Source organism: Parasteatoda tepidariorum, chromosome X2 (genome assembly GCF_043381705.1).
Source record: "Parasteatoda tepidariorum isolate YZ-2023 chromosome X2, CAS_Ptep_4.0, whole genome shotgun sequence".
Lineage (NCBI taxonomy): Eukaryota > Metazoa > Arthropoda > Arachnida > Araneae > Theridiidae > Parasteatoda > Parasteatoda tepidariorum.
In genome coordinates, this window is record NC_092215.1 from 17993245 (window position 1) to 18007740 (window position 14496).

Sequence of the window (14496 nt, forward strand, 5' to 3'; positions counted from 1 at the left end):
TAAAGTATTAACCCAATGTGTAAAAAGTGATAATATATGTGTTTTGAAGCATCTTTAAGCTAAGTAGAAATTTTCTCCCTGTGTGTAAGAACCATGAGTAAAAAAAATAATTTTCAATTTCCTGTGAAAGTGTATAAAACATAAGTGAATGCGTATAAAAGTTTCAAACACTACGAACGACTACGAACGAACGTTACGACTAAACAATTGTATGGATAAAGTATTAACCCAATGTGTAAAAAGTGATAATATATGTGTTTTGAAGCATCTTTAAACTAAGTAGAAATTTTCTCCCTGTGTGTAAGAGCCATGAGACAAAAAATAATTTTCAATTTCCTGTGAAAGTGCATAAAAGATAAGTGAATATGTATAAAAGTTTCAAACACTTACGAACGACTACGAACGAACGTTACGACTAAACAATTGTATGGATAAAGTATTAACCCAATGTGCAAAAAGTGATAATATATATGTTTTGAAGCATCTTTAAACTAAGTAGAAATTTTCTCCCTGTGCGTAAGAACCAAGCGAAAGAAAATTAATTTTCAATTTTTAGTGAAATTATATAAAACATAAGTGAATGCGGATAAATGTCTCGGAAACTTAGCAATTATGTTGGTTTTTTTGACAGAGACACAGAATTCATAAATAAACTAATAGCATGTTAAAAAACGCAAAATAAATGTTTATGAGATAAGAGATTTTCTTGATAACTGGAGATCAATTTAAAGCCAATTTAGGTCCAAAAGAACTACGTAAGTCTTCAAATCTGATGTAGGCTATCAATTTGAACCTTTACTCAAATATTATCTTTTTACTCGTGAGAGTGACCCACTTTACGTTATAGAGTAATTTGAGATATGAAAAATCATAATATCTAAGGAAGTAATTTAACAGGCGAGGGAATTTTAATTACTCACATACACAAGTTGTATGGATATCATTTTGACATTTGAACTTTTTCTTAAAACTGAATCTCAAGGGTCACTAATAAAGTAGAATGTGAGGATGTTGATTGATTGATGTATGTTTAATATTGCTCATTTTTATTATCATAACAACTTCATCCTTATCTTATAAGAATTACTTATTACGGAAATTTCTCGGAAATGACAAGCAGTTTTTGAAAGATCTGATAAAAATGGTGGGTTCTAATTTTGTTACCATGCGAAGTTCAAGTGGGTTTTTCCATGACATTCAAGAGACTGAAACGTCCATGACATTCATTAAAATAAGATGGCCATGGCATTCGTAAAATCAAGATGTCTATGACATGGCAAAAATTTTGTTACCATGCGAAGTTCAAGTGGGTTTTTCCATGACATTCAAGAGACTGAAATGTCCATGACATTCATTAAAATAAGATGGCCATGGCATTCGTAAAATTAAGATGTCTATGACATGGCAAAAAGTTGGCACAATTGAAGGACAAGATGCAAATTAAACTTACATGTTTTAACTTACATATTTGAAATGGCACATATGGTACATATATAAAATGGCACTGCCAAGTAAACTAAATATTCCTTATGTGGAGAATTTGAGAAAATTGATTTGCAAAAAGTTGGCACAATTGAAGGACAAGATGCAGATTAAACTTACATGTTTAAACTTACATATTTAAAATGGCACATATGGCACATATATAAAATGGCACTGCCAAGTAAATTAAATATTCCTTATCAATTTAATTGAGAAAATTAGATGTGGATGATTAAAACTATATTTATAATTTCCTACTTTCTTTACTCACCTTTAAGTTCAATTGAGTGGAACGAGGTCTCTTAAGCAATATTATTGAAATACGGTTAATTAACAACATAAATGAAATACGTTAGTTTTTGATGAATTTAACATCAAACTTGAAATAAAAAACTTGAATGAAAACTTGAATGAAGACTTGAATCTTGAATGAAAAAACTTTAAATGTATTTCTGAAAATATAAAATATGGTACAGTAAATTTTTACTTACATAATATCCTGCTTGCTGGTTCTGAAGATATTTTCTTCAATATTGTTTTTCCTTTTGCCTCTACAACATAGCCATAGTCGGATAGTGGTTTAAATGATGCACTTTCTTCGCAAGTAACTTCTTCAACTATACCACTGTCTATTGTTTGCATGCACTCTAAAGTTTCACCAGATAAAAATGGAAGATGTTGTCTTGTCTACAAAAGTAAAAAAATAATAATTCTCTCATTTCTTACTCCTTATAACGCCATTAGTTTAAGTTAAATAGTTATTAATTTAAATTGGTAATTCAGTTTACGTTCTCAGTAAAAGAGTTTCAATTTTGAACCTTAATTTCCGTTTCTTAAACCATAATCCGATACAGATTCACAGCTATATATAATAAGAAGCTAAGTTAAACTTTTGGTTCAAGTTAAAAAATAATAGCATGCAACCAAGTTTAAGAGGCAAAATGATGTGGTTTGACCTATAATCCTATTCAAATTCGCATTAAATGCATTGTCAGCATCAATGGAAACCAAAAGAATGGAATGGGATAGTTATCAAGAAATTACGCCATTTACGAAGTTTAAGAACTAAGTTAATATAGATCAACTAATCCTCCTATTTAAACTCGTAATAAATACATTGTCAGCAACAATAGAAACCAAAAGAATGGAATGCTTTGGTTATCGAGAAATTACACCATTTACGAAGTTTAAGAAGTGAGATAATATGGTTCAACTCATCCTCCTATTTAAACGCAACAATAGAAACAAAAAAGAATGGAACGCGGTGCTTATTCAAAAGTTTCACCATTTACGAAGTTTAAGAAGTAAAGTAATATGGTTTTACTTATCATTTTATTTATGATCGTAATAAATACATTGTCATCAACAATAGAAACCAAAAGATTGGAATGTGATGATTATCGAGAAATTACGCTAGATTGATTAGTCATACATTTGTGTAAATGAGAAAGATAACAAGGCACATTAGCAGGAACATAATATTTGTCACAAATTATAAATTTTAAGAGTAATTAATGCTTGATAAAGATGTAATCCTATCAGGGTTTTAGACACAACACGATATAACACCTTATTTCAGTTTCACACAAATTAACCAAATTTTTTACTCCTAGCACACTTATTTAAAGCAAAATGCCAAATACATTTTATCTCCGAATAAATGTTTAATAATTTTATGTTTCTTTTGTAAACTTAAATATTCATCGCAAAAGTTTTTCCTTGAAATTGTCATAAATTTTCAATTGGTTAATTTATGATCGATACATTTGTTAGCAATATTGAATTTTCATTGCCATTTTTCTTTACAATTGTTGTGAATTTTCTATTTGAACTAATGAAAATGTGGAGAATATTTGCGACAATGATGACTTACATATTTATTCCTCAAAATTGTTATTAACTTTCTGATCAGACAAATTATCAAAAGTTACGCCAAAATTGGAAATTTAGTGGTAAAATTCTTCTTAAAAATTGAAATTTATTATCTCATTCGAATGAATTAAAATATAGAAATGCAATAATAATAAAAAATAAATAAAATTAAAAAAAAAAGTCTTACCGATGCAGATTCATAAAACGAAGCCAACAAAATAGTTTGTCCTTTCAAGTGATTTGTACAAGTTGCAATATTTTTGGTTTTTTTTAAAATATATTTCTCATTTTCTATTTTATCAATAGAGTATTTTGTATCACATGAACCTAGGACATCCACCTGAAATATATATGATTTATTAATAAGTAATTTTGAAAAAATATATAATTTTCATGGTACAGTATATTTTGTTCAAAAGAAAAGCCGTATAAAGCAAAATTTCTTCTAAAGCTGAAATGTTCGAAAGGCCCGGAAAAACCTTTGTTAAAGAGCATCAATTTAATCAGTATGAAAACCAAAATCTGTCTGTAACGCGGAAACAGTTAAAGAAGACAGGTGCAGGATTCATACGCACATGGACAGAATTAAAAAGCGGTAATAATATTAATATATATTTTTTATATTATTATGCTTGTACCTACCAGAATATTTCATTTTCACTAAGTTAATACATATAGATTCAAATTTGGCGCACGTGAACTTCTATTTCAATAGTGGAAGCAAATATTTAGAAATTTTCAACTTCTTTTTAACAAAATCGATACTAGTTATTAATATTTTCCAAGTGCGCATGAACCCTTCCTAATGAAACATGCAAATTTGTTTAACCCATTCGCACCGGACGGGACATGTGCTGTCCCTAGTGATTTTTCGCCGTATTGAAAGGGTTAAAGCCGAAACATTTCTATTATTTATGCAAAAACTCTTTCTTTCTTTATTTTTTATGCGAATGCTTCTTGATGACGAAATTTGTACTGTTCAATTGAATATTTCAGTTAATTTTTAAATTTATCAATATGAATAAACTTAAAAAAAATAGCATGATATTGCGGTGGAGAAAATTATAAGTAGGCATTTAAAATAGCAAATGATAATCATAAAATTGTAATAATAATAAAATAATAAAATTAGATGCTTACAAAACTTGGTGGCTTGATTTTTTTTAAAAATGAAATGTAGAATTTATTATTTTAAATTATAGTGAACGCTTGATAAAAAAATTCGCTTAATAGAGAAATGACTGAGATCAGAAAAATTCGTTAAGAATGAAAAAACAAAAATAAATATCGATAAAGGATTTTTCTCTTCATTTAAAATATGCATAGCAAAACATTGTAAAATAAAAGATAGCTCATCAAGAAAATGTATTTGCTATTGCATAAATTTTAGCTAAATTTTTAATTAAGTCATAAAAAAATTTATAATAATACTTTTTTGGTTTCATAAAGTTATTTAAATATTCTCGTAAACTTTATATATCTGCGTAAAAAAGTTTACATTGAAAATTGTATATAATGTAATTTTTTCGGCATCAATCAATTCTGTCTTTGAAAGCGCAAGCCCGTTTTTCGAAGTCTCCGTCAGCTTATTAAATTTTTTTTGAGAAAATAATATGCTATTTTTTGTAACTGCTGAGACTTTGCAACACTTACTCATGACTATTGGGCCAAGTTTAGCCTATCTAAAGTCAGCGCTGTCTATACTTATTATTAAAAGTCACAGAAAAATGAAAAGCCCAGACAGAAAATGAAAAGCATTTGTGGTCTAATTTTTTAATATTTAAAAAATTACTTCAATGCTGCATTATCTGGGCTCATAAAAATATGAAAAAGCTGAGACTGAGGCAGCCATTTTGATAATTTTCATTTCGGTGGGAAAATGTCGCCAAATTGGCGATTTTTAAAAAAGTTAACTTCTTAAATATTTGTTATTTTTCCATTCTAAAGCCCAGATAATTCTTCGCAGCATGATATATGTAGTTGAAAATCATCGCTTTGTTTTGAGTGTAAGGAACTTAGACTGTGGTTTTTTTTTTGTTTACTTTCCTGACAGCAGAGCTTTGAAAAACAAAACAAACTCTTACCTCTGTGTCATATCTACTGGCGTCAAAACTTTTCATAGTGTTCTGAAAGGCAGACAAGATAGCTCGTTTTACGTTATTAACTTCGTTTGAATCATCAGGACTAGGGCATATATGGTTGATTTTGCCATCATCCCATGCAAATGGTAAGGGATTCCTTTTGAGTTCTTCAATGAACACAGAAGATGTCTCTTTGATCGTTCCATGTTGGGATGCAACATCTGTAATCTAAATCAAAATAAAAATGATTATTATCAGAATTCAGGAATTCGAACAGTATGAAACATGTAAAAAGTCTGTTTAACAAAAATAATTATGGAAATTGTGATTATTTTCATCAAAAGAATTATAAAAACTTTGAAAAATAATTTTTAAGTAAAAAAATGTTCAAAAAATTTTAAATAGGTAAAGTTATAAAAATATCAAAATGTTAAGAAAATACTTAATAGTTTTTAAAATTACTAATCAGATTTATTTTCAATTAAAGGAAGTAAGAAATTTCCTCTCATTTAAAAATAATTTTCATTAGACAGATTATAAAATTTTAAAATATATCAAGTTTTTTATTAATGAGACAAAATTATTTAAAAGCTATGTTCCTTAAAATGTTTCACAAATTCATGCATTTAAAAATTATTTCAAATAAAAAGGTATTTAAACAATTTAAAAAAAAAACAAAGAAATATTTCAAATGATAGTCGTGCAAAATATTAAAATTAAAATTAACTAAAGAAAATAATTCACTGATATTTCATTATACATGTGGACCTTGTTTCCTTTTTTTAAATAGTATGGTTCCTTCTTCTCAAAAAGAAAAAAAAAGCTATCACAAATGTTTTATTCTTAAAATATATTCTGCAAAAACAAATCAGTCCTATCTTCTACAATATGTTACAATTTAAATATTTCCTTGGGATCAGAAATTAAAGCACTTGGTTTCCTTTTTTTTTTAAAAAAAAAAGCAGCACAAGTATTTATTATTAAAATATATTCTACAATAACAAATCAGTTTTATCTACCACAATATATTACAATATAAATATTTCCACAGAATCTTAAGTTAAAGCACAGGGATTTTTTTAAGCTAAAGTGGTAGTTTAAAGAAATAAATATTCACTTAATACAATCAAATGTATACATTTTTCCCATAGGCTCTTTTCTTATATAGACCACTTTTAGTGTCTGGTATTGATGGGTAAATTTAATGTTATTTTAGCAAAATCATCTTACATATTCCACATTTCGTTGAAAAAAAGAGGTAAAAAAAGACGGAGAAAAAGTAAAATTAACGCACTGTATTAACAGAGAATGCTGGTAAAATTAACGTACTGTATGGCACTGACAATTCTGATAAAAAAGGGAAGCAATTCTGATTAATAAAACTAAAATATACGGTATTTAAACCACTTATTTAGTACTTTTTCTGTTCATATGGTAACTGTTTACCTAAATTCTGGTTTTCAAAATAGATGGTTCTTATTGCTATACGTTTAGTAAAAGATACAAAACTGGAAAGTATTTTTACCTGTATAAAAGGTTTTTATACCAGGCGCTAAGGTGTCATTATAAAATTACCACGTTTTACTACTTTCCCCAAATTTTATCACGTATTATAAAATGGTATTTTATTGTTAATTTTACTAAAATTATAACTAAATCACTTTGGTCAAATATACCGAGCTTTTTTGTGTTCCTATAGAGAACGAAACGCGGTAAATTTTTCTATATTCTGAAAGCTTTGACCATACTTTCGACAGAAAAAAAACGGTAAAAGATATTTACTTGTAAGACCATTTCGCATTTTGAGATGGTCGTTACTTTCACAGTAGCTTTCATCCACATATTCAAATCAGATGCACCGTCCGCAGCCATTTTATTCTGTGATTCAAACGAATAAATATAGGAAGATTGCTCGGAATACTGATACTTTGAACCTAATAAGAAGAGAAAAATTTATCAATTTCCTTAACCAGGATACTCAAAATTGTTTAGAAAAATTTGAAAAGTATTTTACCTCCATTGCATTTTTGAGCGCATTTGGAGTCATCCCATGCAACTGGTCCTAAAAATTTGAAAATAAAATTGAATCTGAATTCCTAAAACTATATTTTCTAGACATTAAATATATGAGAAATAAACTTAGTAAGAATTTTTAGAATAATATTTAATTTAATTTCTTAAAAAAAAAATTTCATGCACAAAATTGTAAAAATGTGATTTTTTCTTTGTAATAAAAAGGTTTGAGTCAATATAATGAAAAACCACATTTTCGTTTTTTAGAAAAGATTTTATCTTTAATAAAAAAAGATGTTTCGGAGTATTATGCTGTTATCAAGCAAAAACTGCGAAAGCTCGTAAAATACCTAACTCAACACGATACTAAGAAACAGTCTTGTATAAAAATTTTACCCTTGACTTATATTTCGTAAGTTTTAAGCAAGATTTAAAAATTACTATTGTTCTAAAATACAATTAATTCAACAAATTGTTTTCTCCGTAATTATTTCATAAAGGATTATTCAGCGCATGTACAAATATGAATGATTTAATATTTTTTTTCTTTTTTATCAAAAGTTATTTAAATTATTTCGTTTCGATAGTCATTGAAAATTGTAACTAACTTTCTTGTTGCTATTTCTAGACAATTTATTTCTGACTTATTCGCCTAAATCAGTTTTTACTCAGAAACATGTAAGAAATCCAATCGCTTAAGAAAAAAGAATGCGGAACACGTTAGGATTGGTTAAAATATTAATTGATACTAATGACGCTATTAATTGATGTAATTAGTAGAAGACATTTTAAGAATCCTTAACGTATTCTTTAAAAATTGTAAGATTGACCTGAAAATATTTTTAAAGAATTTTAAAATAATTTTTCATTTCAAAAAATATTTGAAAAGAATTTTCAAGACCTGAAAATATTTGGGACTAATTACCAATTTTTTTCAAGGACACTGAACATTTAATAAATTTAAATTCCCATTAGGTTTTTAAAAATATTTCTTTTCTTGAATAAAGAAAAATTAAAAAAAAAGTGAAATTATTCAAAATACAAAGAGAGTATAAAATCAACAATCAAAAAATAAGTAATCCTCAAAATATTTTAGGAATTACAGCTAAAAAAAGTCATTTTAACAATATTGGACAACATTTCACAACACATAAGAGTTTCTATTAAAATATCATTTTTATATAAAATTCCATTATTTTTGATAAAGGCAAAGTAATGTGCTTAAAAGAAATAAATTTTGTTTTTAAAAAATTAAACCTTTTTTCAGACGAAAATTACAAATTTTTAAATGACTTTTTATTTTAATGAAATAATTTTAAAAGTTTTTATCAAATTCAAAATTATTAAACCTTTTGCTACCACTATTGATATTAAAACTTTCACATCTTAATAATTAGTGATCTATTTCTTTCATATTATCTGGCGTTGAACAGCCGATCCAATTCTGAGTTAATAACTATCAATGCTCAACTCCTCAAAAAATTTTTAACAGTTAGCGGGTATGAAAATCAGCTATGTAAAATGGTCATTGTAATTCATTTGCTTTAAAAGTAACAAAAAAATTAAATCCGGTTAAACAAGTTTTATTTATACACGTTAGTTAACCACAAAGAATATTTTTAATGTAAAAGTTCCAGCTAAGAATACAATTTTAAGCGTATATGCTTTCTGTTATTAAAAACGATTTTTTAATTAGAATTTTGAAGTTTTTCCTTATCATCAATTACTACCAATTACTGTTATTGCGTATTTTATATTGAATATGTTTATGATAAATTGTTTTATTTAATACAAGTAAAGCACAATTATGACTCAAAAAACTAATTCTCGAATGTTTAGTTAAATGACATAACTTTAACGAATATAGAACCGAAGTGCTAGTTCTTCTTCTGTTCTGCCAACTATTGAACAATTTCAAAAAAATTATAAATATTTTAACAAACAAAACTGAAAAAAATAAATTGACTTTAGGTTGCGGTTTATTTAATGTAAAAACAAATTGTTATTAAATAATTATGTACCAAGGAAAATGCATTTTACTTTCCGAACAACGTCTTCTCTTAGAAATATTATTCAGGCTCTAGAAATCAAATATTAAAAATGATATCATATTTCATTTTTCTTAATCCGAAATTTATCTACTTATTTTTTTAGTTTCCAAGAGAAGAAAATCAAGCAAGCGAAATATGTCGTTTCGTTTAAATAGCAAAAAGAATTATTTTAAAATTTAAATAAAAATTTTTGAAAATTTATGTGGGGGTAATTTTATGTGGGGGTCAACTTTTTAAAATTTATTTTCACCCTTTTAAATAAATTTTTTATGATGTTTTTTCGTTTAATTGGTATATGAAATGTTTCCAAATATCTTCAATTATGCATTCATTAAAATTGCATAAGTAAAAAACTTAAAAAAAGTAGTGCTTGTATTTTTTTTTATATATAATTGAAAATGCAGTGCGTTAATTTCATCATCTGTTATAAGTTTGTTTGCTTATTTATTTTTAATTTAATCACTTAAACACCAATATTCAGTTTACGGAGCATGACTCTTTTTCAAAATGTTAAAAACTTTTAACTCGAATCTTTCATTCTTAACAATTGCAATTGGAGAAGCTGAATATTCACATCAACTAGAATATATTTATAATATAAGAATATATCTTGTGCTATGTATCATATTCTGAAATTAAGCAGTCGTTATGTATTTTTTAACCAAATTGATAATTGTCTGAAGAAAATTTTCCATTTAATTTCAATAATTCGAATCAACTGAAATATATTTATAATCTAAAAATATCTTGTGTTATGTATAATGTTCTGAAATCAAACAGTTGTAATGTTTTTTAGCCAAATTGGTATTTCTTTTGAAGAAAATTTCCATTTAATCCCAATAAATTAGAATATATTTATAATATAAGAATACGTCTTGTGATATATTATGTTCTGAAATCAAACAGTTGCTATTTTTAACCAAATTGGTACTTGTCTGAAGAAAATTTCCATTTAATTTAAACGTAAGCTTGCAACCACATTTTCCACAAAAACTTTTTTCCCATTGATGAAAAATTATAAGTACCAATGATAAACAATTAAATCAGTAGAGCAAAATTGTGCTCTAGAATACTCAACGTTTTCTTTAAAAAAAAATGCGGTGAGAGATAAACAATTTTTTTCTTGTGTTCTATATTGTTAAATCCCATTGTAGGTAGACATACTTTAGATTTTAAAATGTTGAACAAATTAGATATAAAAAAGATATTTATAATGGAGACTTTTAGCCGTCTTCAAAGCTCTAGCAATGAAATAGAAAATGATTGTGAAAGCCTGTTCCTTAAAATATTTTATTTTAAAAATAAAAATGCTTTGTGATTTTTTTTCTTTAATTTTAGCTAAAATTAGGATTTGCAAAATTAATGTCTTCTAGATTAATTGTTTGAAATTGTGAAAGTCGTATAGCAGCAAATATTCATGAAATCATCTTAAAACAATATTACACATAAAGTTTTCTTTAAATTACTTATTAATAAAAAAAGTATTCTCGCTGTGGGATTTTTCAAATATTTATAATAACATATACTTAAGCAACTGATACGTTAAAATTTTAAATAACTCTTGTCTGAAGTTATTATTTATAAATTCATAGAAGGGTATGCAAATAATTTAATTTTCTAAAATTATTTAGAAAGTGCTAATTATTTATTTTTTTAAATAAATATCACCAATAAAGTTCTTGTAATAAATAAGTTTACATTTTTATTTACATTTGAATAGAATGAAGTTTTTTCTTAACTCATTTCACATAAGTGTAATTTTCTTCTGAAAAAAATAACGCAAAAAATCTTAAAATTACTGTCATTAATTAAAAGGAAATTGAATTCTCTTAGTCATATTATAATATTTTTTTATAATTAATAAGCAAATGGAATCATTTTTTTCTTGACTTATTTCAACACAATAACAAATCTGAAACTTTCTATTGCAAAATCTTTTCCGAAAATTATAATATCAATGCCATATTTTTAAAATATTTAAATTTGTAATTGTTTTTTATAAATTATGTTTTTAATTTAAAAAAAGCATTATTTTTTACTGTAATTTAACCTTAACATTTCCTGTCATACAATTTATGTAATTAATAAGTTAACGCATTGCATGTAGGCAACTTTTCCAAAAGTGTATTACTTCTGTTATACATTAAAACTTAAAAAAAAAGTAGTTTGCAAGATTTCCTAAAAGTTGGAGCATTCTTGTCTCCTTAACTGCAACTTCTATTTAAAAAAAATTACGATGAATGATTGTAGTATTGATAACATACGCACTGAATCATTTATGTATGTGGAACTCACGAGGGGATAATTTCTTTGAAAAAACAGAGCGGAAACGAAGTTATGTTCCCGCTTTTTAAACTTTTGTATGGATCGACGAAATTTCCAAAACGTATTTCTACGTGAAGCGCTGTGCTAATATTGCGATTTATATGTTATTAGAATTAAGTATTTTTCTCAACTTAGTTCAGCACGATGACATGCATGTAAAATATTTTTAAAACTTATTAAAAATATTTTAATATTTATGTTAAATATATTTCGGCTTTGAAATAGTTTTCAAGAAACGAATTTGCTTTACTTTTTCGAAAGGCATTTACTTTTCTAAGGAAATTTTAACTTAATTTTTAAAGAAAATCTCTTTAAAACGTTATTGCGGCTTAACTACAGGTTCAAAAGCTCATATCCATAGTAAACTTCATAGTCTCAGTGTCTTTAACCAGTAAGGAATTTTTGGAATATGTATCATTTCTAAAATGTTAAAAACTGGTAGATTAAATCTTTCGTTAATTTCGTTCAAATATTTCGTCTTTGCACTTACATTTGGAAAAACTAAATATCCCCAGCAACCAAAATCTATTAATTAGAAAACATTTCACCTCTTGTGACAAATATCTTGTTCTAAAATCAAACAGCTGTCGCAATTTTTAATAAAATTAGTAGAAAAATGGAGGAATGTTCCATTTAATTTGTATGATATACTGCTACCACGTTTCTCAAAATGCAGACCTGCCATCTTTTATTTTCTCCAAGAAAAATATTTCTCGAAAAGAAACGAAAGTCTAATTGAAATGAAAATGAAGATAAATTTAATTTTTCACAAGTGCTTACACTCCTTTTCGTTTCTTTAGCATGCTGTTATATATAAAATTGATTTATTTGCATTCAGTGGTAGTCAAAATCAGATTGAATTAAACTTGTGTAAATCCAAGAATTAAAAAGAAATTTATAAGATTCATTAAAATTTATTAAATATAAAAATTAAATACTACGAAAATCCGTAGTTGTTGGCGGCTATGCTATGCTAAGGCACTTTTTCCATTAGTGCAAAATAAGAGTCCGGCAGGTAAATGGTTAAAAAGATAGAACTTAGTTGCTTATTTATAATAATAAATTCTATTATTTTAAAGTATTTGCCTTTTAAAATAGTTTTAAGTAAATTTGTTTATTTTTTAGAAGACAAAATTTTCTTATCTAATTTCTCCCTATTTTTTACCTTTTTTATTGGTTCATTTGCATTTAGTGATGGTCTAAATCTAAACTTATAAATCCAAGAATTAAGAAGATACTTTAAATATGAAAATGAAATACTACAGAAAATCCTTTGTTGTTGGCAGCTATGCTAAAGGCACCTATTCCATTAGTACAAAACGAAAATACGACAGTTAAACGGTTTAAGAGATAGCTCTTTGTTGCTTATGTATTAAAATATATTTCGTTAATATAAGACATTTGTACTTCAAAATAGTATTAAATACATTTATTATTTTTTAAAGGGCATAAGTATATAATATATTTTCCCCTTCATGTTTTAAAATCATGTATTTTTTAATATAAAAATTTCAATTTAACACGTTCACGCCGGGGTGACCCACTGTTGGGTCACGCTAGATTGTCTCATCTTGGCAGCGCACCGGAGTAAAAACTGGTAACAATAAATTTCATTTTTTAGTTTTTTTCCGGGAATAATAAAAATCCATAACTACCAATTGTTTTTAACGGATGCAATTTTTATATTGAATTGCTTCTTCACCGTGATAAATTTCCTTACAGTGAATTGTTATTGTTGAGAATAGATTAACTCTTCCCGAATATTATCTAATATTGAAATTCTATATCTATTCTTCTACAAGTATTTCCACTTTTCCCGACGTAAACGTGTTAAATAGAATCAAATTTTTTTCTTAGCGTATTTCATCAGCATAGCTTACATATAATTTTCTTTGGTAAAAATTATTTCGATAATTTTAATACTAATGTCATATTTTTAAAATATTTATATTTTAGAACAGCTCAAAGTATATTTATTTAACTTTTTACAATTCTTTTATGGCATAATTTTGTAATCTAATTTCACCTAAATTTTAACCATCACATATATATCTATATTTTTCTTGCAAATAGTATATTAAAATTTCAATTTGAATAGAATAAAGTTTTATTATTAACTTATTTCACTAGAATAGCATACATATATTTTTTTTTGGCAAAAACTATTCAAAGGTTTTAATACTTATGTCATAAATTTAAAATATTTATGTTTCAAAGCTGTTTTGGGTAAATTTATTTATTTAAAAAAATTCTTTTATGTAATTTCACTTTAGTTTTCACCATCAATATCTTTAAAAGAATATTGCGGCTTACCTGCATATACAATAGCTCCTAACCACAGTAGAATCCCTAATCTCAGGACCATCTTTAATGAGATAGGACTTTGTTGCTTATTTCTTCCTTTATATACTCGGCCTCCCTGACCTTAGGGAAACTACTCGTCCTTTGACCTCTTCATCCTCATTGGATATTCTTACACAAAAACCATATCGATTAATCGTCAGAAATAATTATCGATTAAAAGTGAGAATAGTTATCCACACTAGTGACACAATTTTGTATGTAAATTGTTGTAAACATAGCAATCACTTAATGTTTTAGATTGATTTTTTTAAGTGAACGATTAAATAATGTTATCGATGGTTTTCTAAGTGAGTGATAGAGTATGACCC

At 26.3% G+C, this 14496-nt stretch overlaps 1 protein-coding gene across 1 annotated transcript in view; it reads right to left on the reverse strand.

Moving 5' to 3' along the window:
- The window catches only part of LOC107450568 (apolipophorins), a 78969-nt gene extending 64730 nt beyond the window's left edge, over positions 1-14239 (reverse strand). Inside the window, 6 exon segments of the mRNA XM_071188093.1 lie at positions 1974-2169; positions 3542-3694; positions 5439-5663; positions 7218-7369; positions 7450-7497; positions 14138-14239. Coding sequence (XP_071044194.1) covers positions 1974-2169; positions 3542-3694; positions 5439-5663; positions 7218-7369; positions 7450-7497; positions 14138-14189 — 826 coding nt within the window. The 5' untranslated portion in view covers positions 14190-14239.
- Between the last annotated feature and the right edge of the window lie 257 nt (positions 14240-14496).